Source organism: Eulemur rufifrons, chromosome 19 (assembly GCF_041146395.1).
Source record: "Eulemur rufifrons isolate Redbay chromosome 19, OSU_ERuf_1, whole genome shotgun sequence".
Taxonomy (NCBI): domain Eukaryota; kingdom Metazoa; phylum Chordata; class Mammalia; order Primates; family Lemuridae; genus Eulemur; species Eulemur rufifrons.
The window spans coordinates 47,895,300-47,922,844 of record NC_091001.1 but is presented as its reverse complement, the minus strand read 5'-3'; the positions used below and the strand labels follow the sequence as shown (position 1 = coordinate 47,922,844).

At 42.6% G+C, this 27,545-nt stretch overlaps 1 protein-coding gene across 1 annotated transcript in view; it reads right to left on the bottom strand.

The window, feature by feature from the left end:
- The window catches only part of POLR1A (RNA polymerase I subunit A), a 75,850-nt gene extending 50,469 nt beyond the window's left edge, over nucleotides 1-25,381 (bottom strand). The window contains exons 1-9 of the mRNA XM_069493822.1: nucleotides 25,218-25,381; nucleotides 19,551-19,755; nucleotides 18,209-18,358; nucleotides 10,553-10,660; nucleotides 9,520-9,605; nucleotides 9,291-9,394; nucleotides 4,959-5,051; nucleotides 3,899-4,004; nucleotides 3,403-3,565 (exon numbers count right to left, since the gene is read on the bottom strand). Coding sequence (XP_069349923.1) covers nucleotides 3,403-3,565; nucleotides 3,899-4,004; nucleotides 4,959-5,051; nucleotides 9,291-9,394; nucleotides 9,520-9,605; nucleotides 10,553-10,660; nucleotides 18,209-18,358; nucleotides 19,551-19,755; nucleotides 25,218-25,294 — 1,092 coding nt within the window. The 5' untranslated portion in view covers nucleotides 25,295-25,381. The remainder of the gene's footprint in view (nucleotides 1-3,402; nucleotides 3,566-3,898; nucleotides 4,005-4,958; nucleotides 5,052-9,290; nucleotides 9,395-9,519; nucleotides 9,606-10,552; nucleotides 10,661-18,208; nucleotides 18,359-19,550; nucleotides 19,756-25,217) is intronic.
- Nucleotides 25,382-27,545: the final 2,164 nt, after the last annotated feature.

The following is a 27,545-nucleotide window of genomic DNA, read 5'->3' as shown; positions in this document are numbered from 1 at the left end:
CAACAATGAGCTCTCTAGTTTGCCTTTATGCCCTCTGAATCTGATCAGAGGCAAAGTACTAACAAGCCAGTTGAAGTATATGTCAATAAAACATCAGCCCCGTTACATATTTACCACCCTATCTCTGTCAAGTAGTAAAATGAACTCAAAATTTGTAAGCAGGCCCCTTTCTTTCTTTCTTTCTTTTTTTTTTTTTTTTTAAGATAGGGTCTCACTCTGTTGCCCCAGCTAAAGTATGATCATAGTTCACTGCACCCTCAAACTCCTGGGCTCAAGTGATCCTCTGGCCTCAGCCTCCCAAGTAACTAGGACCAGAGGCATGCACCACCATGCCTAGCTAACTTCTTAATTTTTTGTAGAGATTGGGTCTCACTATGTTGCTCAGGCTGGTCTCAAACTACTGGGCTCAAGCAATCTTCCTGCCTTGGCCTCCCAAAGTGCTGGGATTACAGGTGTGAGCCACCACACCTGGCCAAGCAGGTGCCTTCCTTGAGGCATTTGCTGATGCCAAATGTCTTAATATCTAGGTCCTAAGGCAACCTTAGAAGTCCTTCCCACATCAATACTTGTATTCCAAAGCTCTATTATCCTGTCAAATAACTGAGCTTTATTTACAGTCTTGGAAAAACTTGATCCAAAGTACTTATAAAAATGCAGGTGGAACCTGCATTTCGTTTTTCTTAAAAGGAAAAATGTCTGCCACAAGATATTCTATGTCATCAGTTAAGATGTGGGTCCCCAACTGGGCTATGTCAAGTTACTAGCTGACTGCCAAGCCTCGCTGGAATATTTAAGCAATCCTTTTTAATACTTCTGCCCCTGGCTCTCTCTCCTCCTCTTCTCCCCCTATCTGCTCAGGGGACAGAAATACACAGAGGCCTTAAGCTGTCTTAGGGCACCACCTACTGGCCCAATCTGACTCAGTATGACAAGGAGACAGACATGGTCCCATGTCCTCCAGTATGGTCAGATGAGAGACGAAACCTGTCATTGTGTCAGAGTGGGAGGGCTGAAGTTGAGAGAGATCCAGTAAATGCGAATGTCATGAGAGCCCCACAGCGATGAAGTGGGCTTGTCCTCAACCCTGAGGAATACAGGCATGTCTTCTTTACTTACAAAGAAAACAAATGTATTTCTACATGCAACGTTCAGGGTCCCTTCTAGCTGAAGGAGCCTCATAGGGAGAGACAGTCACCTACATGATGACAGGGGCCCTAACTCACTGTTTATGGCATTACTGGGCTCAGGGCCGCATGGTTACCTGTGAAGCTAGTGAGACCATATCTCACTGGCATATCCCCAGTGCCCAGACAGCGCCTGGCAGGGGCTGACATGAGCAGGGAACACAGAAGCAAGGTGGGGAAGAAACAAGAACGTGTGTTTCAATCACAGGGAAGGAGGGGACTGTGACTTAGGAATCAGAGAGGATGCTGTCCCTGCAGAGACCAAGCTTCTGTTTGACAGAGGGGATGACCTATTTTTAAGATACATCAAAATAAAATTCCCAGCCCTGGTCGCTGGGTACGGTTATCCTGCAGTCTTCTCTCCTAAACTGGACTAAGGCACGCAGATGGCAGATTTCTCTTATGCTGAGGAGTTTTAAAAGCACACCTCCACTGGCTTATCAGAAAACTTAAGCAAAATCAAAGAAAGCTCCAAGGAGAAAGGCTGGATGACCCAGAGCTAAGTATGCAGGAGACAGTGGCACCACCTTGTGACAGGACTGTCCCAGCAGCAGGGAGTCTAAGAGCCCTGTCTGTTTGCCCTCCGCCCAAGGCTGGAGACAGCCCTGCCTGCTTGTATCCAGAGAGCGTTTCAGAGCTGGGAAGGATCTCAGTGACCTCAGCAACCTTTCTGAGCGGCCGATTAGTCTTTATGCCACTGAAGATGTAGCACAGGACTTAGCACACCGAAGGGGCTCAGGAAATGTCAGCTGAGATTGTCCTATGGTGGGAAATTCCCACCCACAACATTGCCTTCCCTACCCGAATGAGCCCAAATCATTAATGATCCCAAAACAGAGCCAGGTGATACGAGCTCTAGTACTGTGGCCCTGGAGGGACACTCTAGAGCCCAAGGGAAGTAGACTGTTCTTTACCGAGCTGCCAACAGTTTGTGGCCCAGAATAGCCTAGGTGTGAAATCTCAACACAAACCACGCATATTTTTACAGTGGAGAATAGTCCAAGAAATTAGTGAGTCAACTAAGGTCATCAGGCATTGTCATTAGGGGCAGAACCTAGAGCAGAATCCAGACCTTTCCATGCTCAGGCCCGTGCTTGTTCCCCTGATGTTCACTAGGTGCCTCCCAAGCCTATAGCTCCTACTCAGGGTGCCACCAGCTGCACAGAACATCCCAGCCAGTATTTCCCAGCACTGACAGTGTCTGCATCCACACCGCGCAGCTAGAGCTAAGTGTGTGTGCTACGCCATCAGCACCAGGGCAGCCCCGGCACCGACAGTGTCTGCATCCACACTGCGCAGCTAGAGCTAAGTGTGTGTGCTACGCCATCAGCACCAGGGCAGCCCCGGCACCGACAGTGTCTGCATCCACACTGCGCAGCTAGAGCTAAGTGTGTGTGCTACGCCATCAGCACCAGGGCAGCCCCGGCACCGACAGTGTCTGCATCCACACTGCGCAGCTAGAGCTAAGTGTGTGTGCTACGCCATCAGCACCAGGGCAGCCCCGGCACCGACAGTGTCTGCATCCACACTGCGCAGTTAGAGCTAAGTGTGTGTGCTACGCCATCAGCACCAGGGCAGCCCCGACACTGACAGTGTCTGCATCCACACTGCGCAGTTAGAGCTAAGTGTGTGTGTCTACGCCATCAGCACCAGGGCAGCCCCGGCACCGACAGTGTCTGCATCCACACTGCGCAGCTAGAGCTAAGTGTGTGTGCTACGCCATCAGCACCAGGGCAGCCCCGGCACCGACAGTGTCTGCATCCACACTGCGCAGCTAGAGCTAAGTGTGTGTGCTACGCCATCAGCACCAGGGCAGCCCCGACACTGACAGTGTCTGCATCCACACTGCGCAGTTAGAGCTAAGTGTGTGTGCTACGCCATCAGCACCAGGGCAGCCCCGGCACCGACAGTGTCTGCATCCACACCGCGCAGCTAGAGCTAAGTGTGTGTGCTACGCCATCAGCACCAGGGCAGCCCCGACACTGACAGTGTCTGCATCCACACTGCGCAGCTAGAGCTAAGTGTGTGTGCTACGCCATCAGCACCAGGGCAGCCCCGGCACCGACAGTGTCTGCATCCACACTGCGCAGCTAGAGCTAAGTGTGTGTGCTACGCCATCAGCACCAGGGCAGCCCCGGCACCGACAGTGTCTGCATCCACACTGCGCAGCTAGAGCTAAGTGTGTGTGCTATGCCATCAGCACCAGGGCACCCCTGACCTCATCGGTGGTGGGCAAGGCCACATCCCATGGCAGCTTCTGTTCTTGGGCCATCAATGCCAGAAGCTTTTGGATCAGAACGACATCCTTCATGACGGCCTGCAAATTCACCGTCTGGCCATGGGTGAACATCTGGTCCCCCAGGCGACTGACAGGGCGATACCTGCAGGGGGACATGCGGAATCAATGAATGTTTAGCATGAGGGAGGGCTGTGTTCTTCAGCCGCTCACCCATGCCGACTGGAGGCAACACACCCCACCACGCTCAGAACCACCAACATTCCTACTGCATTCACAACACACGGAGAGGAGAGGACGCCCACCACGTGGAACCTGGAGTGAACTGCTGCTTTGTTTCTCAGTGCCCCGCCTCTTCCGCCCCTCCTAGAGATCAGGGTTCAGTTCCTCAATAAACCGTTTCTTGACATTTTAGATAATTTTTTAAAAAACCCAAAACACCTTTTTCAGGTGAAATAAGTTAATTAGAAGACGTTACCTTGAGGGCGGCACCACCAAGAAATCTAGAAAGAACATACTGGGATTGAATCTGGACCCCGTGCCAACATCATCCAGTCCCGAGAAAAGGTGATTCAGAAAGAATCCTGTTTGAAATAAGTAAGCCAGAGAGATCATTTAAGTCTATCAATCAGCATCTTTCTCTTGTTTTAATTACCCTCCTGGACTATTAAAACTTAACACACACCCATATACATCAAATATTTATCACTTTGGTATTTATAAAAAAACATATTAAAATAAAAAAATTAAACAAAAAACAAGTTAACCTCCTTAAAAACAAAACAAAACAAAACAAAAACCTCCCCACGTGGGTGCTGCCAAGAAGGGATCTTCTGTGGATCAAAGCTATATTTTAAGTTTCTAGTGACTTAAAAAAATGCTCACAGAAAATTTATAAAATGTGTTAGAACCTGCCACATAAATGATCATACTGACTTGAATGCTTTTTCTCTGATATCCCTTTAACAACATGTTCATTTGTAAGTGCTTATTACACAGAGGTTATGGTCAGTGTTCCAGAACACACTCTCAGAAGGTGTATGACACAGGAGTTTGAATATACTGCACAGGTTTTGTTATACACGCAAAAGGGACTGAGGGACTTCCCTTTTAGGAGGGAACTGAAATGTATAAAAATCTTAACTAAAAAAAAAACAAAAAAACAGAGTTCATTCTTTGATTCACAGAATCTTAAAAAAGGCTTTTACTTACGGGCATTTAAAACAAGGTGAGTTATGATGCTGAACCTTCTAAAAATATGTTAGCCTATACTAAGTGAGGCCCACCTGCAATTGCCATTTGAAGACCAGGCTCGGTTACAATAACTGGCAATTTTTGATGCTGGGTATGACTACTCCTGCTCTGTGAGGCCTCAGTGTCAGTGTACCCTGAAGCCCTCCTCCGACCTCTAGATCAATTTCAGAAGAGAATTACAATAATCACAACTTAAAAAAAATAAAAATAATACGGCAGAGTTAGTGAGCTCAGGAAACTAAAGCCTGGAGAAGATAAGGTCGATTTTTAGTTTAGTACAGTACCTTCACTCTTCCAAAGGGCAAAAAGATGTTCTCGGGAGCTATTGGGTGTCAGGTACCCTCGTTTTCCCATCTGAGCATCCTCAATTCCTGGAGCTGAGGAGGAAAATCAAAGAACAGTCAATCAGTAACAGGTACTCCTTCTATAATGGGATTTATCAATTCTTTGTCCCCACCCTGCAAAGTCTGTAATTTGGCCACAAAAATCAATCTCTAGGATGGCATATTCTCAGCCCTGGATTCCCTACTCCCCTTACAATTTAGTAAAGAAAACAATATGGCTATAGGATAAAACCTAAAAAAACAGATCAAAAGAAAATATCACTCCCCTATCTCATCACATTAACATAACTATTATCACTTTTATATATTCTTTTCTAGTCCTTTGGTTTATACAACTGTTATACATAATTGTAACTTTAAGTGTGAATTTATTTTGTATACTACTTTGCTCATTTAGTATCATCTTGTGAGCATTTCCAATGCAGTTCCGTGCCTGGCCACTGCTTTTACCGGCTAAGCAATATTCCACTGAGGATGTTTCCTGATTTACCTAATCATACTCTCATAGTTGGACATTTGCATTGATTCTAATTTTTTCCTATTATAAGTGACATTATGATAAATAATTTTATGTACACAGTTTTTACCAGAAAGGTTCACATAAGTAGAATGATGGATAAATGAGTATGAACATTTTCATGGGTAGATATTGATTTCTTTTTATAAGCATCATACTGGTATGTGAGGATAGATTGATCTTGGTTTCTCAGAGTAAGCAACATCACTCTGGACAGTATCTGCCAGCTATACCTAGATTAAATCAGAAAACCAGACGTGGGCTGCCATTCAGGAGGCATTTAGCTGACTCACAAAGATAATTAAGCAGTGTGGTCCTTTAGGTTCAAAACTATCAATTTTTTCTGGGATGCATTTGCTGAAATTAAAAATTGCTCAACTTTCCCTTTTTTGTACTTATCAGGGCAAGATCTATGCCTTGTCTGTGTTCCTAACACCTGACACAGTGTCTAGCACATAGCAAATGCTAAAAAGTCAATGACTCAAATATAGATGTTCAAAATATCCCAAGATAATCTATACTTAAAAATCCCATACTTTTGCCTTTTGCTACACTTTTATTAAAATGTAGCTTTATTCTACTGCCAATTCTCCAACTAGTTTCTTTACAATCTACAAAGGATATGTCATCACAAGTTTTCAGAGAAATCTCTGACTTGGATAACAATTAACTATATATTTTTATAAATGTATTATAAATATATATTAACAATGCACTCTAGTTTAACTAGTCTCTATTAATAGGCATTTAGTCACATCCAATTTGAAACTATTTAAACAATCATGTGGGTAGTCTAATTCCTTAGGATAAAGTCATAGAAGCAGAATTGCTACATCAGGGAGTCTGTGCATTTAAAGTTTTAATATCCATAAAGGCAAACATTTCAATGAGTTAATGCAACTGAAGAATGGCTTTGACCTTCAGGGATAACCACAGCATTAGAAAACTTCTTTATGTCCAGTGGGAAAAAACAGATCCCATTAACCTAAAGACCAATTTGGTGGGCATTTCTGGAAATGATTATCCGAACCTTCTCTCCTACTAAGCAGGTTTGAAAGGCTGAGGAAGATTGGTCCAATCTCCCCAGCTCCTGTCCCAACAGTGCCCCCACTGCAGTTTAGACACCATGAAGACAGAGGTTGTTCAACCACGGCATCTTAAAGGTCAGAAGAGACCTGTGGGAGGCCACCTTCTAACATGGGCTGCACCCTCTCCTAACAAGACACCTCTGCAGCCTGCAACAACAAAATCTGCCTAGCTGGGATTTCAGAGCATCTCCAATGTTAGTTTCTTTCAGTAAGGACAGCCATATGAAAGTGGGGTTCAGAGGTCAAATAACCTGGGAAGATTGGATCACAGTGGCTGTGGGAGTATCTTGGCTATAAGAGTTCTCATTTTAAATGCTAATGCCACATGGGGCTCAGGAAGTGTATGTAACATTTCACAAGCTCACAGCACTCCTCATGGGATCACTAGTCCATGGGGATCATTTAGGTGCAGGCCTCACTTCTTGGCTCCCTCTGGTACCAGGAACGTGGTCAGACCCATGCTCAGAGCACTCACCTGCCTCCATACCACCAGCTCCCTGTAGTTACTGATCTGTGTCACCAGCAGCCCCTTCTGAGAGCAGAGGCCATATGGTGTGGTCTCTATCTAGGCACAGTGCTCACAAATAGAGTCCTGGCACGATGCTGACTGCCCAAAAAGTAAATGTTTGCAAAATACTAAAAACCCACTTGCAATTCTGCATCCCCCATAACAATAAGATGATATAAAATAATAATAAAAAAATACTAAAAACCCAATCCTGAGGCCGGGCGCGGTGGCTCACGCCTGTAATCCTAGCACTCTGGGAGGCCGAGGCGGGTGGATCGCTCAAGGTCAGGAGTTCAAGACCAGCCTGAGCAAGAGCGAGACCCCGTCTCTACTAAAAATAGAAAGAAATTATATGGACAACTAAAATATATATAGAAAAAAATTAGCCGGGCATGGTGGCGCGTGCCTGTAGTCCCAGCTACTCGGGAGGCTGAGACAGGAGGATCCCTTGAGCTCAGGAGTTTGAGGTTGCTGTGAGCTAGACTGACGCCACGGCACTCACTCTAGCCCGGGCAACAAAGTGAGACTCTGTCTCAAAAAAAAAAAAACAAAACACCCAATCCTGGAGCTGTCAAGGACTACTGTCTACCTGTTTCTAATGCACAGACTTTAGGTTGCACCATTATATTCTCATGGCTACAATAAAAGATTACTTCAGAAGAACAGGTTTGGCAAAGGCATTGAAAGGTTACTTCACTGCTGGCCATTTGCCCCAAAGAAACAGTGATCTTCTTAGAATCCTGACCTTCTTTGTTCTTGCTCTATGAACATTTTTTAAGGCATCCTAAGAGCTACAGCAGCAAATCCCAACTGGTATTAAGAGAAAATTGTTTTAAGTGTTATTTAATAGGTACATATAGAAAAATCTACTCTTGAGGTATTAACTGATAACCATTAAATAAAATTAAACAGGCTTTCTAAATACAGTGTGGTATACTGGATTGGACCCTGGAACATAAAAAGGAAACTACTGGAAAAACTGGCAAAATTCAAATAAAGTCTGTAGTTTAGTTAACAGTGTTGTATTAGCGTTAAACTCTTAGTTTTGACAAATGCATCACGGTGTGCTAAGATGTTACGTTAGGGAAAACTAAGCAAAGAGTATACCGGAACTCCCTGTACTATGTTTGCTACTCTTCTGAAGTCTCAAACCATTCTAAAATACAAGTTTTATTAAAAGATAATAAATAGGTTTTTAACTCCAGGTCTTGCCAGAGTCTTAAGGATACCTCATGCATCTCCAGGAGGGGGACTTACTTCCCTGTCTATGCCATGTTCAAGCCCTGGAAAAAGGTCTAGCAACGTTATCTGCTATGAACTTTCGTGCATGTGATTTCCTCAACTCTAGGCAAGAGGCTTTATTATCACCTTTCTATGGAGTTGAAAACCAAAGCTCCAAAAGTAGCCTTCTCTAAGCCATTCAGAATAAGTAGCAGAGCCAAGTGTCAATAGCAGGTTGTGCTTTTTCTAACCTGGCATGTTGATGATACAATAAAAACTGAACAGTTAACATCTACAGAGCCCACAGTGCATAGTAGGTACCGGTCTCAGTACTTCACCACTTAAGAATAAAAACCAAAAAGTATGTTTAAACAAGACTACAACTACAGATATTAAAAAGTGGGAGTACTAAGTCAATCTCTCAAAATATTCCCCAAGTCTCTGTAAGAGTGAGCAGGGCTGAGGGGACTCCACCCCTGGGATCTGGATGGACAGCCAGGAGCAGCCTGCAAGAGCCTGCTAACATTTTGCTGAATTCTTAGTTTTTCCTAAAAATTATTCACCTACATTTTACTCCAAAATAAATCCACACTTGTTTTACCATAAAATGTTTCGAAATATTTGCCAAGTGAATCTCTTAATTTTTTCCTCAAAACTCTTTCAGAAAAATGACCACTTGAGGCAAAAAGCACCCGTGAGGCACTGCCTCATAAAGCAGCCCGACCCGCAGTTCTCCTGTGCGAGGCCTGGGCGGGGTGCTCGCCAGCATCCCCTCCAGCCCCGAAGACCTGGATACTGTCCCGCCACTGGCCCATCCCAAACACAGCTGGGAAACATGTGCCGAAGAGGACCAGGTACTCCCAAGGTCTAGGACACATCTGATGGCCATGTATGAGAAACATGGCAGAGGAGGTCCTCCCAGGACCCAGCCTGCTTACCCACAAGTTCTGGGTCCTTCTGGTCAGCTTTCCTGTGCACCACGGCTGGAAATGTGATCGTCAACTTGCTGTTGTGTTCCTTTCGGACAACTGACCGCCCAGTCCTGAACGGGGCAGTTATGATTGAGGAGAGAAGAAAACCCCAATAAGACATTGACTAGTAGCTGTGAGTGACTGGCCAGAGACGTCTCACCTGGGAAAAGGGAAAGGCAAGCACCCCGATACTTACTTGCAGTGGGGACACCGCTTCGCAGCCATATGTGCCTTCCAGAAGTAAGCAATGAGCTTGCTCCTGCTCTCACACACATTTTTTACCTGTTAAAAAAAGCCAGAGAACTTTGGAGTGCCATTTTGAGGAGAATCCCATATGTATTCATTTTCAAGTTAATTTTAACCAGAGGAAACACTGCTTCCCCCACTTTCTTAAACAAAATCTTCCACAGAACCCTAACATAGCTGAGCTCTGCCAATTATCGAGTGATCTCTTTAAGCCTTGTTTCCTCATTTATAATGTAGGAATAAGAATAGTTTAACCATCTCAGCAAGCTGTTACTAAGATAAAGAGATCATGAATGCAGTAGGGGGCTTGGAATACAGTAAGTACTCAATAAATGGTAGTTACTATAATTTTTAAAACAAACCTCTAGGGATGCAGCTGGCCTCCCTCAGATGGCCCTCAGAGTTCTGAAGGAGGCACATCCACAGTCCGGCCACATGAGTGGTTCTGAGCCTGGTGTAAACAGGAACCACCCAGGAGCTTTTGTAACCCCCACTTGGGCCCCTCCCCAGACCAATTAAATCAGAATCTCTGGTGTGACCCCTGGGCATGAGGTGAATCAGAGTTGAAGATTAGTACTGTAGGCTGATTATCTACTCTATCCACTTATTCATTCATTGAACAGAGTACTACTACTTACACAGGCGTTATGGAGGGGAGGATGAGGTACCAGTGGTGGAGACAGAAAGTGCTGGAGAGAGAAAAGTGGTTGTTTGCTGGATGCTATACCTAAAAACACCTAAACCACCTGATGTCACCTAACCCTTTCATCAGTCCTGCAGGCAGGCATTAGAGATGAGACAATGGACACCAGGGGATAGCTGTGTGATTTGTGAGGTCATAGGCCTCATTAACAGGCAGATTTGGGATTCAAATGCAAGTCAACTCTGGGAAGCCAAAAGTGTAAGCAATGACAGTGCAGAGGGAACTAGGACAATTAGGCTGAAAACACAGTTATGGGAGAAGAGAGACAGTGGTAACTCACATGTGCGCCCTGGGACCCCAGGAGGTTGTTCTGCACAATTTCAGCTGTGTATTGTTCTAACTCCTTCTGAATTTCGAAGGCAGAAGGATCAGCATTTTCTTCTAGAAACTGAAAAACACAGAGGAAAACCATGTTACTGCAGAAGGCCATATTACTGTAGGAGCCTCTTCAAGGGTGGAAGAGATTATTCTGAGGGGAGTAAAAGAAACCATGTCTGCTGTGTTGCATGTTCAAAACAGCAAGGCAACATCACTGTTAAAAAATCAAACAAGAAGCCTGAGCAAGAGCAAGACCCCCTTTCTACAAAAAAACAGAAAAATCAGCCAGGCATTCTGGCATGCGCCTGTAATCCCAGCTACTCGGGAGGCTGAGGCAGGAAGATTACTTGAGCCCAGGAGTTTGAGGTTGCTGTGAGCTATGATGTTGTCACTGTACTTTAGCCTGGGTGACAAAACAAGACCTTGTCTCAAAAAAAAAAAAAAAAAAAAAAATCAAACAAGAGAACATCTTGCTTACAGTAACAGTGGGCTAGATTATTCAAGTCATACCTAAGACTGCAAGGAACCAAGACAGGTTAAAATATTTTAAAAATCTTAATGCTCTGAAGAGCTGACAAGACAATGAGGAATAACTAGGCCACGCGGAAGGAGAAACAGGAATCTAGCAAGGACAAGCAGCATGCATGCCACAAGTGCACTGATGTAGGGTATTGTTCAGGTGCCCCTGGGGAAGATACTGGCACAGATGTCCATGATGGTCCCTCAAGCTCTGTGACACGGCAGCCCTGGCCTTGAGTGTATTTTCCAATTCAGTACTTTTGAACATATTTTGAAGCTCTCAAATGGTATAGGAGGCAGAAATCAAAGCCTAAAGCTAAGCCGGGTGCAGTGGCACATGTCTGTAGTCCCAGCTACTTGGGAGGCTGAAGTGGGAGGATCACTTGAGCATAACAGTTTGAGGATGCAGTGAACTACGATCGTGCTTGTGAACAGCCACTACATTCCAGCCTGGGCAACACAGCAACACCCCATCTCTTAAAAAAAACCAAAAGCCTAAAGCTAGTGCAAGGAGAGGAATCTAACAGGAAATCATCACTCCCCACCCTAAACACACAAAAACAGAAAGCTGGGAACCCAAAGGGCCATAGCCTCAGGAACTACCAGCCCTCCTGCAATCAGCTGGGCAGTCCAGGGAGCTTTAATCTTTGAACCTGGACTATGGTTGGTAGTGTCGCCAAGAAGCAATGAGAATCCTCTTTAGAGGAAGGTAGCATTATCCTGTGCCTCAGATAATTATTCCCACAAAGAATTCTTACAGTACAATGGCAAACAAACTGTCAAAAATAAGTACACAAGGGAACAGGGGAACGGGAGAGAGTTTCTGGGGACATGGACAATACGCTGACATTAAAGGGTATCTTACAGATGATGGTTACTTTGTAACTATTTGTTAAATTGTTCATATGATTAAAGCTTTTTTGTGAGTATATTTATGAAAAAAATTTTTAAGAATGTAGGCACCATAAATAATTTCATGCCAATAAATTTTAAACTTTAGATGAAATGGACAGATTCCTAAAAAAATATAACTGAGTAAAAGCTTAAGAAAATTTTTTCTCTCTCCCTTCACCCTCTTCAATCACTCTTTTGGACAAATTTGACCTTGAGTTAACTTTTTAGCTCTGTTCCCCTGGAGACCATGATTGTAAGTGGAAATGTCAGTTGTGTCATTAGGCAACATTGCTGATGGTAAAAGTAATCGGATTGGTTAGACTGCATCAGGACTATGAATGAACTATAAATACCTGGGAAACCCCAGCTCTGAGCTTCCCTGGGTCCTAAATCAGCATATCCTTGAGGGTCCCAGGAAGCCCAGCCCATGGAACTGTCAAAAAGGACATCAATTCCATTTTTGGACATGTGGCTTCTAGGCCAGGGTAGCTCCTGAAGCCACTGATACGATTTTGTTCTTTTGCTCTCGAGCAGTCAGTCACACGGGGAGCCAGAGAAGACTAGTCCCTGGACACCCGTGAGGACAACTGCTAAGGAGAAATGTGTGGCACTGCCCTGCTGGCACACTATGTCTCCAATCTTCCACAAACTCTTTCAGAGCATTTTAAAGAGAGAGAGAGAAAGAATTCTGTAATTCATTTTATGAAGCTGATATAATCTAGATACCCAATATAATTACAGATGTAAAAATCCTAAGCAAAATATTAGGAAATCAAATCCAGCAACATATTAAAAAGGGAATATATCATGAATAAGTTGGGTATATCCCAGGAACTCAAGATTAGTTTAACATTAGAAAAGGAATCAAGTAACTTCATCATGTTACCTGCTTAAAAAGGAGACAAATTACCTGAAAATCTTCATAGATACTATTAATAAAAAAGTGATAAAATTCAATATTCAGCTATTACAGTAAGATAGGAGCTTCCTTATCTGCTAAAAAAGACTACAAATGCTCTGTAAACACTGGTGAAATACTGAAAGGTTTCCCTACTTTCTTGGTACAATTTATTTTTATTTTGAACCAATCTCAAACTTACAGAAAAGTTCCAAGTATTTCTAAAAATCTTTTTGGGGGGACAACCATTTGAGAGTAGGTTACTGATCTGATGGTCTATCAGCCCCAAATACTTTGGTGAACATTTTCTACAAACAGGGACACTCTCCAATACAACCGTGATACAATCATCAAAAACAGCAAATCAACATTAACAAATTATTATCATCTATCCACATACACCATTCAAGTTTTGTCAATTCCCTTAAAAATGTCCTTCATAGCAAGAGTATCCAGTTCAGAGCCACCTGTTACATCTACTGGTCACGTCTTTTTTTAGTCTCCTTCAGTTTAGAATAGTTCCTTAGTATTTAACTTTGAAGGCATTAACACTTTTGAAGATTAAAGGTGAGTTTCATAGAAAATCCCTCAATTTAGATGCGTCTGATGTTTCCTCACAATCAGATTCAGCTAATGCATCTTTGGCAGGAATATCCAGAAGTGATGCTCTGTTCTCACTGCATTGTATGAGGTCTGGTGAGTGATTTCAACCTGTCCCAACAGGTGATGTTCACTTTGACCACTTGAGTAAGGGTGTGACCGACTGCTAGGCTTCTCTACTATACAGTTACTCTTCTCCCCCACCAACCTTTGAAATTAATAAAGATTACGTGTGTGTATGTGAGGGAGTCGCAGTATTTTGAAAGTAAGTAGCCTGTTACTTAAACTTTCAGTCATTCAGTTCATTCTTTCATTTATAACAGTATGAGCACATGGAGTTCATGGACTCCTACTTCATGCAATGGGTTATTATCGTTTACTATCGTCATTTTATTTTGATGCCCAAATTGTGCTAGATTAGGCCAGTGTGAGCCCTTCACAGAGGCTCCTGTGTCCTTTTGACATGTCCCATCACTCTTTGCGCATGTTCTATCTAGGCCAGTCTTGTACTTTCTCTGTCCCAGCCCTAGATCAGCCATTTCTCCAAGAAGCTCTTTTAGTGGAGAACAGTATTTAGAAGCCATGCTTTGGGTGCTAGGCATGCTCATTTGGACCACTGCTCCAAGACCTTCCCAGGGACAGAGCCAGGGGAAAATACATGTGTACACACACACCACAGTTCACACTGATACTTTTAATTCCACTTCAACAACAAGAGTTACAGGATTAACTCTATGTCTTCTCCTTTGTATATTTGTAACTCTCTTTGCTGACAGTGTGAAATCTGGCCCCCACTACCCTTAACTTAGGTATTCATTCAAACAATCCCTCTCCCTGTATGTAACCACTCCATCTCTGCTGGCATCCACTCCTCTGCACGGACCCCTCTCACCCTTGCTCTACCCATCCAATGTCTTTAGGACTTGGGCTGACATCCACACCAGTCCATCCTCCTTGTGGACCCTGTCATTGCCGTATTTGGGCTCATGTATCCCACACAAGGCCACCCTCTCACCTGACTTGGGCATACATAACCCATGAGGAGCTTTTATCTCCAAACGAACATCCTCCTCATGCTATTTGAGCTCTGGCATCCCTTGTGGGGCTGCCCATATGTGCAGGGATCCCCTCTCACCATACTCAGGTTGAGCCCCTGTGCTGGGACACCCTGCCCACAGATGCTTTCCTCACCCTGCTGGTGCTCGGACACCACACTGGACCACGCCTCTGTGTGGAATCCCACCTTGCTGTAAGCATCTAATGCCTTTAGGACTGAAGTATCCAGGAAGGGGGAGGGGAGGGGAAAGGGAAACACTTGCTCTTTGTGACAAGAAACAAGACAAGGATGCCCACTACCACTTTAACATGGTAATATAGATCTTAGTCACCAAAATAATGTATGCAAGAAAACCCCAAAAACTAAGGATTGGAAAGGAGCAAAACTGCCAGTATTTGCAGATTATATGATTGTGCTGAAAATATAAAAGTATCTATCTAAAGTATCAGAATTGATGAGAATTTTGCCAGGTTGCCACAATAAAAAAAAATTCAATAATATTTTGATGTACCAACAAGCAGAAAATCAAATTTTAAATAAGGTATTTTTAACAGCACTAGAAAGCCTGAAGTATTAATAAATACTAATTATGAAAAGAAAAATATTTCTTTGCAGTAGAGAGATCTAATGATCACCACCTTATCCAAAAGTAACCAGCCAGAGCAATTAGGCAAGAGAAAAAAAAAAAAAAATAAAAGGCATCCACATTGTTGCTGTTTGCAGCTGACATGAACTTATACACAGAAAAACCTAGATTCTACCAGAAAACTCTTGGAACTGATAAATAAATTCAGTAAAGTTACAGGATACAAAATCAACATATAAAAATCAGTAGCAGTTCTATATACAAAAAATAAACTGGTGAAAAAAAAATTAAGAAGGCAATCCCATTTATAATAACTATAAAAAAATACCTAAGAATAAACTTACCCAAGGAGATGAAAGATCTCTACAAGGAAAACTACAGAACACTGATGAGAGAAAATGAACAAGGCACAAATGGAAAAACATCCCATGCTCAGAGATTGGAAGAACTAATATTGTTAAAATGACCATATTACCCAAAACAATTTACAGATTCAATGTAATCTCTATCAAAATACCAGTAACATTCTTCACAGAAATAGAAAAAACAATCCTAAAACGTGTATGAAACTGTAAGAAATCCAAAATAAAAACTGTAAGAGATCCCAAATAGCCAAAGTAATCCTGAACAAAAAGAACAAAGCTGGAGGAATCACACTTCCAGACTTCAAAATATATTACAAAGCTACAGGAACCAAAATAGCACAGCATAAAAATAGACACATAGACCAATGGAAGAGAATAGAGAATCCAGAAGTAAACCCACATACTTATAGCCAACTGATTTTCAACAAAGGTACTAAGAACATACATCGGGGAAAGGACAGGCTCTTCAATAAATGGTGCCAGGAAAGCTGGGTATCTATGTGCAGAAGAATGAAACTAGACCACTACCTCTCATCCTATACAAAAATCAACTCAAAGTAGATCAAAGATCCAAAAGTAAGATCTGAAACTGTAAAACTACCAGAAGAAAACACCAGGGAAACACTTCAGGACACTGGTCCACTGGTCTGGGAAAAGATTTTATGAATAAGGCCTCAAAAGCACAGGCAACAAAAACAAAAATAAACATGTGGAATTATATCAAACTAAAAAGCTTCTGCATAGCAAAGAAAACAATCAACAGGGTGAAAAGATAACCTACAAAATGAAAGAAAATATGTGCAAACTAGTCATCTGACAACGGTTTAATATGCACAATATACAAGGAACTCAAACATCTCAAGAGCAAAAAAATAAACAATCTGATTTAAAAATGGGCAAAGGATCTGAACAGACATTTCTCAAAAGACATACAAATGGCCAATAGAAATATGAAAAAATGTTCAACATCACCAATTATCAGGGAAATGCAAATCAAAACCACAATGAGCTATCATCTCACCCTAGTTAGGATGACTATTATCAAAAAGACAAAAAATAACAAATGCTGGTGAGGATGCAGAGAATAGAGAACTCTTATATACTGTTGATGGAAACATAAACTAGTACAGCCACTATGGAGGTTCCTCAAAAAACTCCAAGTAGAACAACCATATGATCCAGCAATCCCACCACTAAGAATTTATCTAAAGGAAAGGAATCCATCGTATCAAAGATGTATTTGCACCCCCACGTTAACTGCAGCACTATACTCAATAGTCAAGATATGGAATCAACCTAGGTTTCCAACAACAGATGAATGGATAATGAAAATGTGGTATATCCACAATAGAATATTTTTCAGCCATACAAAAAGAATGAGATACTGTCATTTGCAACAACATGATGGAACTGGAGGACATTACAGTAAGTGAAATAAGCCAGGCATGGAAAGTTAAATACTGCATGTTCTCACTCATATATGGAAGCTAAAAAAAAGTTGACCTATAGAAGTAAAAAGTAGAAGAGAAGATGCTAAAGGCTGGGAAGTATAGGGGGAAAGAGAAGATAGGGAGATATTTTTTAAAGGACACAAAATTACAGCTAGATAGGAAGCATTCTATAGAGCTGTAGAATAACTATAGTTAACAATAATGTATTATATAGTTTCAAATAGCTAGTAAAAGGATATCGAACGCTCCCAACACAAAGAAACGACAAATGTTTGAGGTGATGGATATGCTAATTGCCCCATCTGACCACCATACATTATCTGTATTACACCATCGCTATAAATATGTACAATTACTATGTATCAACAACAAAAAAAAAAAACACACAAAAAAACCCCCAAAGAGTAACCAAACTTAGCATTACTAATAGCAAAACAACCTGAGATCATGTGTTTCCTAAAATGATACAATACAAAGTATCCTATCTTACAAGGTTGTATTCTGGTCAAAATGTGAATCTACTGAGGAAATAATCAGATAAATCCAGAAGGTGAGAAATCCTATAATACAACTGGCCTTGGGTCTTCAAAAAAGTTAATATCATGAAAAGAATTTTCTTTTCTTTTCTTTTCTTTTTTTTTTTTTTTGAGACAGAATCTCATTCTGTTGCCCCAGCTAGAGTGCAGTGGCATCATCATAGCTCACTGCAATCTCAAACCCCTAGGCTCAAGTGATCCTCCTGCCTCGGCCTCCCAAGTAGCTGGGACTATAGGTGTGCACTACCATGCCCAGCTAATTTTTCTATTTTTTGTAGAGACAAGGGTCTTGCTCTTGCACAGGCTGGTCTTGAACTCCTTCTTGCCTTGGCCTTCTAGAGTGCTAGGATTATAGGCATGAGCCACCACGCCTGGCTGAAAAAGAATTTTCTACATTAAAATGTTCTGTAATAAAATAGAACAAAAGAGAAGCAACAATCAAAAGCAATCTGTAAACCTTGATCACATATCGAGTCCAACAATAAAAGCTCATTAATGAATAAAATGGTATTTCTCTGTTGTTTTCAATGATATTTCTTCAATTACTCTTAAAACTTCACATTTTCATATCTAGCTATTGGTACTCAGTTATGAGATAAAGATCATACATTCTGGTGAATATTAGGATAGTAACTAGAAACAACATACAAACATCTCTTATTCCCCACCACTTTGGCGTTCCTGATTTCTGTGACCGACACTACATACTTACCCTGTTCAGAATTCGCTCCAGCTCATAGACTGCTTGTAGGGCCCCGACTTCTAGAACCCTCAGCTGGCAGACTAAGAGGTGAATCACAGCCCGGGGACAAGTCAGCATGTGGCAGTTTAAACAAGAGCCCCGGAGCAGCAGGTAGAGTTTCTGAAGAGAGGGAATAAAAACAAACAGGATATTAAAAAGAGATATAGTAGTCATGGTAATTTTCTGTGTATTCCCAAGTTTTGTCTTTATGTAGTCAATGTACTCCTTTAAGAATTTCCCTTAAGCCCATATGCTTAGAAAGCCCTTTTCCACACTAAAAACTAGATATATACTGCTCTCTACTTTCCATTATGGTTTCTTTTTTTTTTTCTTTTCTTTTTTTTTTAAGACATAAGTCTTACTCTATCACCCAGGCTAGAGTGCCGTGGCGTGGTCATAGCTCACTGCAATCTCAAACTCCTAGACTCAAGCAATCCTCTTGTCTCAGCCTCCTAGGTAGCTGGGACTATAGGCATGTGACACCAAGCCCAGCTAATTTTTAAAATTGTTTTTTGTAGAGACAAGGTCTCACTATGTTGCTCAGGCTAATCTTGAACTCCTGGTCTCAAGCAATCCTCCCACCTCGGATTCCCAAAGTGCTAGGGTTACAGGCGTGAGCCACCACACCCTGCTATGGTTTCATTTTAATCCATTAAAATTTGAAATTTACTTTGGGTGTAGGACCTGAGGTAGGAGGACTGTCTTTACTTTATTTCAAGTATTTAACAAAAACAGTTCTCTTTCTTTAATATGATAAACAGACAAAAACCATGTCCATGTATATACCATGATCTGTGTAGCTTAAAAAAAAATCCTGGCAGTTAGGTTAGCTGATATGACTCTAGACAGTAGCTTCATTCTGAACTTACTGTCGGGCTTGCTGGGGCTTTGCTTCTCCTGCCACCGAGCAAGAGCCCACGGATCCACCTGAAGGGCTCAGGGAGGCCTTGAGAACACTTAAGTTCCCTCTATTATCAGGGAGGTGCCACCTAGGTTTCTAAAGAGCACAAAGCCCCTGCAACAAAAGGTGCAGGGTGGTCATCTGAGCACTCCCCCGCCTCCCCCCACCACGATTAGAATCAAGCTGTGGCTCTTCTCAACTGGAATCAAACTGAAACTTATTTAGCTAGGGCTACAGGGCATGTGGAAGTTATTGTTTTTGGCTCCCCCACGATTTAAATCTCATTCTAAAGAACGCTTTAACTCCCAGTGTCTGGAGCTTAACCTCCTCAGACACACCCTGTGGGAGGCAGGCCACACTCACACATCCCACGAGCAGCCCTGAGACCCACGCATCCAGGGAGCTACGTACGTCGAAGAGGAGAGGGTTGTACACTGTGAGCGGGAGCTCAATGTGGCCCAGGTGCCCGGAGCAGTTGCTGAAGTCCTGCACGCAGGTGGAGCACACCTCTTTGGAATCCGCAGGGCCCAAAGCTAAATCGTACAGGCCGTTTGCTGATGGGTGTCCCAAGCTGTCCAGGTACTGAGGATTTGTAATGGATTTAACACTTAATTTCCTAAGGAGATAAAAAAGACCGAGGGCAAACTGAGGTTACCAACCTCTCTGGTGTTTCCTTTCTGGCACTCTCAAAACGGTAGCAAGTAGCAAGTGATTATTTAACATCTATTTACTCAGACACACTGATAGCTCCAGAGGGCACAACCTCTGCCTGCTCGCTCACCACTGCACCTCAACACTTAGGGCACAGCCAGCACCCGATGGTTAATAAATACACATGTGCTAAATAAATAAGAGTAGTAAAATCTTCAAAAAGATAGATGTAGAGCAAAACTTGCACTGAGTACACTGGCAGACTATTTATAAAAAGGAGTTAAGCTTCTACCACACACTGAATGCTCTGCAAGCAGCGTTATTTAGTCTTGGTCTTAACCCTCGGAGATGGGCATCATTATATACATTTTTCCAAGGAGGAAACTGAGGCCCAGAGCATTAGGTGATTTCATCCAAGTAACACAGCCAGAATGTGAGAGAGGCAGGACATGAACCAGATCTATTCTAAAGCCCACACAGTTCAACGAAGGGGACGTGATACAATAATCCCTGCATGCAGGTGTAGTAAGTTCCAGAAAATTAAATACAAATATTCAAACCTTTGAGAAATATAACTTGCTTTACAAAAGGTTTCATCACATTTTATGTTTAGTTTAAAAGGGACTTCCATAGGACACTTTAAAAACTACTTAAGGCTGGGCGCAGTGGCTCACACCTGTAATCCCAGCACTCTGGGAGGGCGAGGAGGGTGGATCGTTTGAGCTCAGGAGTTCGAGACCAGCTTGAGCAAGAGCGAGACCCCTGTCTCTACTAAAAAAATAGAAAGAAATTAGCTGGACAACTTAAAATATATAGAAAAAAATTAGCCAGACATGGTGCCACATGCCTGTAGTCCCAGCTACTTGGGAGGCTGAGGCAGGAGGATTGCCTGAGCCCAGGAGTTTGAGGTTGCTGTGAGCTAGGCTGATGCCATGGCACTCTAGCCCAGGCAACAGAGTGAGACTCTTTTCCCCCCTGCCCCCCAAAAGCCAACTTTGTACAGAGCCAGATTTCTTTTATGATTTAAGAAAATAAAGATAAGGACAAATGAATCATTTGTCTCATACCCTAGAGGAAACCTAAGGGCAGGGCCTTACTGGGGAGGAGAGCCCACTACTGCTACAAACATTCCCTTTAATGAAGCACAAAAATAGAGTTAAGTTCTTCATGATGGTGGCTATGTACCAAGTGTAAAACGATGGCAATCCATCAGGAACTAAGCTGTTCAGATCTGGAAGACTGTATATTGCATGGTCAGTGTCACTCTGAAAGCCAAGGCCACGTGGAGACAGATCTGCTTATATGGTTACCTTGCTGCCAGTAAGTTAATTTCATGAGAAACTTTTAACTCGATAGTCGTGTGTGTGGTCCCTTCCCACAAACCTAAAGTCCACCTGCAACTTTGAACTGGGTTAACACTAAACAAATTACTTATCTTTTTTAATCTTAATTTTTGAAATTGTAATAAAATATACACAACATAAAATTTATCATCTTAACCATTTCTAAGAGTGCAGTTCAGTGGTATTGAGTACATTTGCACTGTGCTACCATCACCACTATCCACCTCTAGAACTTTTTTAGCTTACAAAACTGAAACTCTGTACCCATTACATAATTCCCCATCTCCCTCCCTCCCACCATTTTACTTTCTGCTTTGATTAATCTGACTACTCTCAGTATAGGTGGAATAATACAGTACTTGCCCTTTTATCACTGGCTTATCTCACTTAGCATAATGTCCTCAAGGTTCATTCATGTTGTAGGACATGTCAAAATTTCCTTTCTTTTTAGGACTGAATAATATTCCATTGTATGTCTATACCACATTTTATCAACCCATCTGTTGATAGATACCTGGGTTGTGTCCACTTTTTGGCTATTGTGAATAACTCTACTATGAACAAGGTATACAAATATCTCTTCAAGAACTTATTTTCAATTTCTTGGATATATACCCAGAAGAATTGTTGGATCACAGGGTAAATCTTATTTTTAATTTTTTGAGGAACCGCCATACTGTTTTCTATAGTGGTTGGATCATTTTATGTTCCTGCCAACAGTGTAGAAGGGTTCCACTATCTCCACATCCTGCCCAATACCTGTTATTTTCTGGTTTTTTGATAGTAGCTGTCCTAATGGGTTAGAGGTGGTATCTCACTGTGGTTTTTATTTGCTTTTCCCTAATGATGAGTGATGTTGAGCACGTTTTCATGTGCTTATTGGCCAGCTGTATGTCTGCTTGGGAAAAATGTCTACTTAAATCCTTTGTCCATTTTAAAATTGTTTTTTGTTGTTAAGTTATAGTTCTTTATATGTTTTGAATATTAATCCTTTATCAGATTTATGGTATGCAAATATTTTCTCCCATTCCATGGGTTGCCTTTTCACTCTATTATGTCCTTTGATAACTATTAAACTTTTTTCTCACCTAAAGTTTGGGCATTGAGATAGCTCTTCTAGGATGATTACAAGATAATATGCATATAATATATAGTGCCTGGAACAAAGTTCCTCTCTCTTTGTTGGGGTAGAGAAAAAATTCCCTCTCATCGTGATGGGGCTAGAGAAGGGATGAAGAGGAGAGGCTATCAGTAAATATTCCACTGAATAGTACTGAGTTTGAGACCAACAGAGTTAGGTTTGAGGATGATCCCTGCCACTTCCTAGAGAGACATTGTATTCTCTGGGCCTGCATTTCCTTTCCTATAACTGGCGGTACCACCACAAATGGTGCTGGTGTAGTGAGGACTGAAAGCGCCAAGTGCTAAGCAGATAGCTCCTCCATCCATCTATTCGTATGCTCAGCACATCTACTGAGTGCTTACCATGTGCCAGATATGGCTTTAGGTGCCAAGGAAACAAACAAGAATCCCTATGCTTACGGGCCTTACACCCTATTGGAGAAAGAGAAACACACACACAAAAATTAAATAAGTGCTATGAAGAAAAATAACACAAGGGGGAATGATAGGATGAGCCAGTGGTCAAGAAGGCCACGCTAAGGAGATACTTGGGCAAAGGCCTGAATGAGATGTGGGAGCAAGCCATGCAGTCACCCAGGCAGAGGGCTTTACAGGAGACGGAAGCAGCAAGTGCAAAGATCCTGAGGTGGGTGTGTGCCTGTGGTGATCTGGGACCAGCAAGAGGCCAGGGTAACTGGAATAGAGGGGAGGTCAGAGACGTAACAGGGGCCAGAAATGTCCCTTTCAAGCCATTTTCAAGACTTGGAAGCTTTTACGAGTGAGATGGGGATCTAGAATAGTAAAAGGTAGCAGAATTATGGAAACTTGTCAACCCTAGACCCAAATAGGTCTAAAATATTAGTGACAGATGTACATTTGCTCATGCTGGCCTGGTGCAGTGGCTCATGCCTGTAATCCCAGCACTTTGGAAAGCCAAGGTGGAAGGATTGCTTGAGGCTAGGAGTTGAAGACCAGCCTGGGCAACACAGTGAGACCCCTCAAATCTCTACAAAAAAATAAAACAATTAGCCAAGCATGGTGGAGTACCTGTAGCCTTAGCTACTAGGAGGCTGAGGTAGGAGGACCATTTGAGCCCAGAAGTTCAAAGTTACGATGAGCTATCACTATATCACTGCACTCCAGCCTGGATGACAGAGTGAGGCTCCGTCTCTACAAAATTTTTTTAAATTTGCTCATACTGTTGTTTGGAAAATCCACAATTATCTCTCAAAAAATTCAGGCAACCTAAAACATTTTTGGTTTTGGTTTATGGCTGGTGATTGGATAATCTGAATTTTGGGGCTAGCACACTGTTACTATTTATGCCAGAGCTTTAGCGCAGGAGTTTATTCATCCCTTTATTCAGACTTGAGGATAAAAGAAAGGAATGAGACATACAGGAAGCTCAAGGATAGTGGAGGGAGACAAATACACACAAGCACAAAAAGTAACCAAGGCACCATGAGAGACAACTGTACTACATGCAAAATGACCTCAGAAAAAGAGGGACATTGCACTGAGCATTCGAGTGTGTATGCTGAGTGGGGAACAGAGGGAAGCAGGTCCCTGTGGCACAAAGGACATTCGGAAATAGCTTGAAGAAAGCCCTAAATGCTGAAACATGATGGCAATTTCTGGAATGTGCAAGTAGTTTAACAGGGCTAGAGAAGGGATGATATTATAACTAAAATCAGCATTGGCCTCATCATGGGAGACTTTGTAGGCTATACTAAGAAAGTATCCTTTATCTGAGGGAAACAGAGGACCTTTAGAGGGTTTTAAGGGTGATAGTACCATGATTGTATTTGCACTTGGGAAGAGTAATTTTGACAGAGGTGTGGAGGATGGACTGGACAGGTGTGTGGGGGAGGTGGAAAGAAAAGACAATTCAAACATGGGATAAGGGCTGGATCTAGCAGTAGCAATTGGGATAAAAAGCAGGGTATAGAACAAGATATGTAGATAACACAAAGTAAGAGGTCAATAAATAAATTAGATGTCAGGAGACAGAGCTCTAGAATTATTTCTCGGTTTCTAGTGACCATTTTGCAATAGACTAGGTACACCATTTTGGAGAGGCAAGTCTCTCCAACCTTTCGGGCAGGGGGTGCATGCTGAGTGTTCGATATGAGTTTAAGACCTCTGTGTGAAATTCAAGTACAGGAGTCCAGATAGCTGAATAAATGGGTCTGAAAATCAGGAAAGAAAATTGGGCTGGAGATCTAAATTTGAGACTATCGATCATGAAAGTGGTGAGATTGTCTAGGCACAATATTTAGGATGAGAAAAGCAACATTATCACAATAGAACCTCGAGGAACAACATTATTTAAGGAGTAAAAAGAGGAATGCACTTTGTTCATCAATGTATCTTTAACGCCTAGGTTAGTGCCTAGCAAAAACTGGATGCCCAGTAAATATTTGTTAGTGAAGAAAGTGGATCAAGTAACAGAGGAATAAGTACTTGCCACAGAAATAGGAGACTCTGAAGACAATAAGGTCCTAGAAGAGACGAAAGTTGCAAAAGGGTGTGGTGGAGACTCAAATGCTACCGTGATCAAAATGAGGACTAAGCAGAGTTCCCCTGACTTAGTAACTAGGCGGAGACGATAGCAGGGTCCCAGCAAAGAAAATTTATCGCCTGAACTGACACTTGGAGGATAATCATTTTACAGATTAGCCGCGTCAAGGGCGATATGGTAATTCCACAAACGCTTGTTAATTAACGAGGAGACTGGCAGATGCTAAGGCTGCAAACGGGGACACCTCCCTCTCCCCAGCCCCACCGGATTCTAGGCACTGCACGTCGGCCCGTGGATATTCCCCGAACTACGGATCCCAGCAGGACACGCGCCACACAACGACAGACTCAAGACAGGCCGGGCCCAGCAGCGTCTGGGAACAGTAGTTTATGCCGGCGACCTCAAGATCCAGGCTGTGCATGCTTCCCACCAACTCCTTACCTGAGCTCTTCGGCCGAATACATCCCGAAGGAAATGCCCTGTAGTTGCCGCCAGGGCATGTTCTTGGAGCCCAACATCCTGCAGGTCAGTTTTGAGTTCCGACACCCAGACAGATGTTATAGTTACCACGGGTAAATTCTCAACTCAGCCTCAAGCCCGGAGCCGCCATGTGATTCAAACTGCGCATGCCCGCGGGAATCGCTAGCCGGAATGAGATTTACGTGGACGAGATCATTTTTGCTGTAGGGGGAAAGGAAAATAGTTGTACGAGTCTCACCTCGCCCTCTTATTTTGAAAACAATCAAAGACATATAAGACATTAAAATAATCGTTTAGAAAAATTTCTTCGAGGCAAATGAAGCGTATTGAGCCTTTACCTTCGGCGGTAAAGTCTTTCCAACCATGAGCTTGCAACCTCCAATTTCATGATTGCTCTGGTCTTGTTCCATCTCCGCCAATAGCTGAGCTGTCCCCGCCCCCTCCACCGCCCCCTCCCCCAGCGCTTTCCAGAAGGTCGGAGGCTCGCTTTCCCAACAAGCTTTGCGGAGAAGCCGAAGATGGCGGTGGCTGGTTCAGTTTTCTTGTGGAAGGTCCGCTGCAGGCTTTGCCTGCCGCTGAAGGCTCAGCGGGCAGAACTGTGTAAACGGATATGCAATGTCAGGTAAGAGAAGCTTGACGGATCCACGGAGAAGACCGCGGAGTCAACTTAGTCCTGTGTTTCCCCGAGAACTGTTGAACTAGGTACAATGGAGTGGTTTGCGCATCCGCGCTCTCGCGGCCGTGTGCGCCAAAGCCCAGGCACGCGGAGCTGGTGCTTTGAAATGGGGTTTGAAATGCGTTTATTCATTAGGGAGATTATTTATTGTTTGCAGTACTCTGGAGTTAGAACTGTCCGCAAAACTAGGACTTTGCTCTCGTGAAACTCACATTTCTGTGAGTGTGACTGTTAGCAACTCTACCCCGAATTAAAGAAAAAAATATGTGTGTGTGTGTGTGTGTGTGTGTGTGTATATATATATATATATATATATATATGTCCTAACTCATTTTAACCCAACCGGAAAGAACGGGGAGAACTCCTAAGATTTTCCCAAATAAAAGGCAGCCTATGATCGCCACTGTGTGCGGGGTGTTTGCGGAGACGTTTGGCCAAGGTAGTCAGCAGGTTTTCATAAAAGCAGAAAAGTCCAAAAGATCTGACCACACCCTTTGAATCTGTGATTGTTACAGCTTAGAACTTGTATCACCCACCCATTTATGTAGTTTTTTTTCATTCAGTGCGAACCGTGGCATTGTGGAACTAACCAGAGACAGTAACGTGAAAATTTGAGACGAACATAATCTTAGTGTTAGCCAGTCCTTCAGTTGGGTGGTAGTAGACATTTTCTCATTTGTAGACTGGAGCTGGTAATAACCATGGTAAAGATTTGTGAGGAATAAGTGAGATATGTAACTTACAATATTTTTTTAACGCACACTCCACCTAGTATTGGAGAAGGTTTTATTCTGCCATTCAGTCCTAGTCCTCCTTTTCCTGGTAGTGTCCATTGTTGACATTTTTCTACTCATTTTCTTTGCCTGACAGCAGCATCTCTCTCAGCATTCATCCTCAAGACAATGCGATCTCTGTTCTAATGTCGTGGGAAACAAATAGCATGATTTGAAAGAGTTGATTTCTATGAGTCTGGAAGGTGCTGCATGCCTGTGATCCCATCTACTGATGGGGCTGAGGTGGGAGGATCCCTTGAGCCCAGGAGTTAAGACCAGCCTGAGCAAATAGTGAGACCCTCTTCAAAAAAAAAAAAAAAAAAAGTTGATTTCTTTCTGAAATGTCTTTAGCAGAGAGAGGTATTCTTATTTTAAAATGAGGCCTGACCAGATAGTAGTAGAAAAAGTATTTTTCTATGTAATCACACCTTGACAATTTTTTGAATAGTACTGATGCCATTTAGGATGGGGAAATATGCAAAATAGTATTGATTGTGCACATTATTTGTATGGTGTGTAAACTGTATTTTTAGTGTGATTAGAACGTTTTAAAACTCAGTTGAGGCTGCACAGTGGCTCAGTCTGTAATCCCAGCCACTTTCAAACCAGCTGTTCAAATTGTTGAACTGCCATTACAAATTTCCTTTTCTTCTGATTCTGTGTAAAGATTGCTTCAAAAAATTTGACCGTCTCATGTCCATATTTCATATCCATTGAACGTGCTGTGTAGGCCATGTGTTCTTAGCATGCAGTGACATGAGTTGTCCAATTAGTTTAATCTATGATAATTGGAAAATTTGGGCTCAAAATGCACGTAGGTGGAGGTGAGCTGGGAACCTC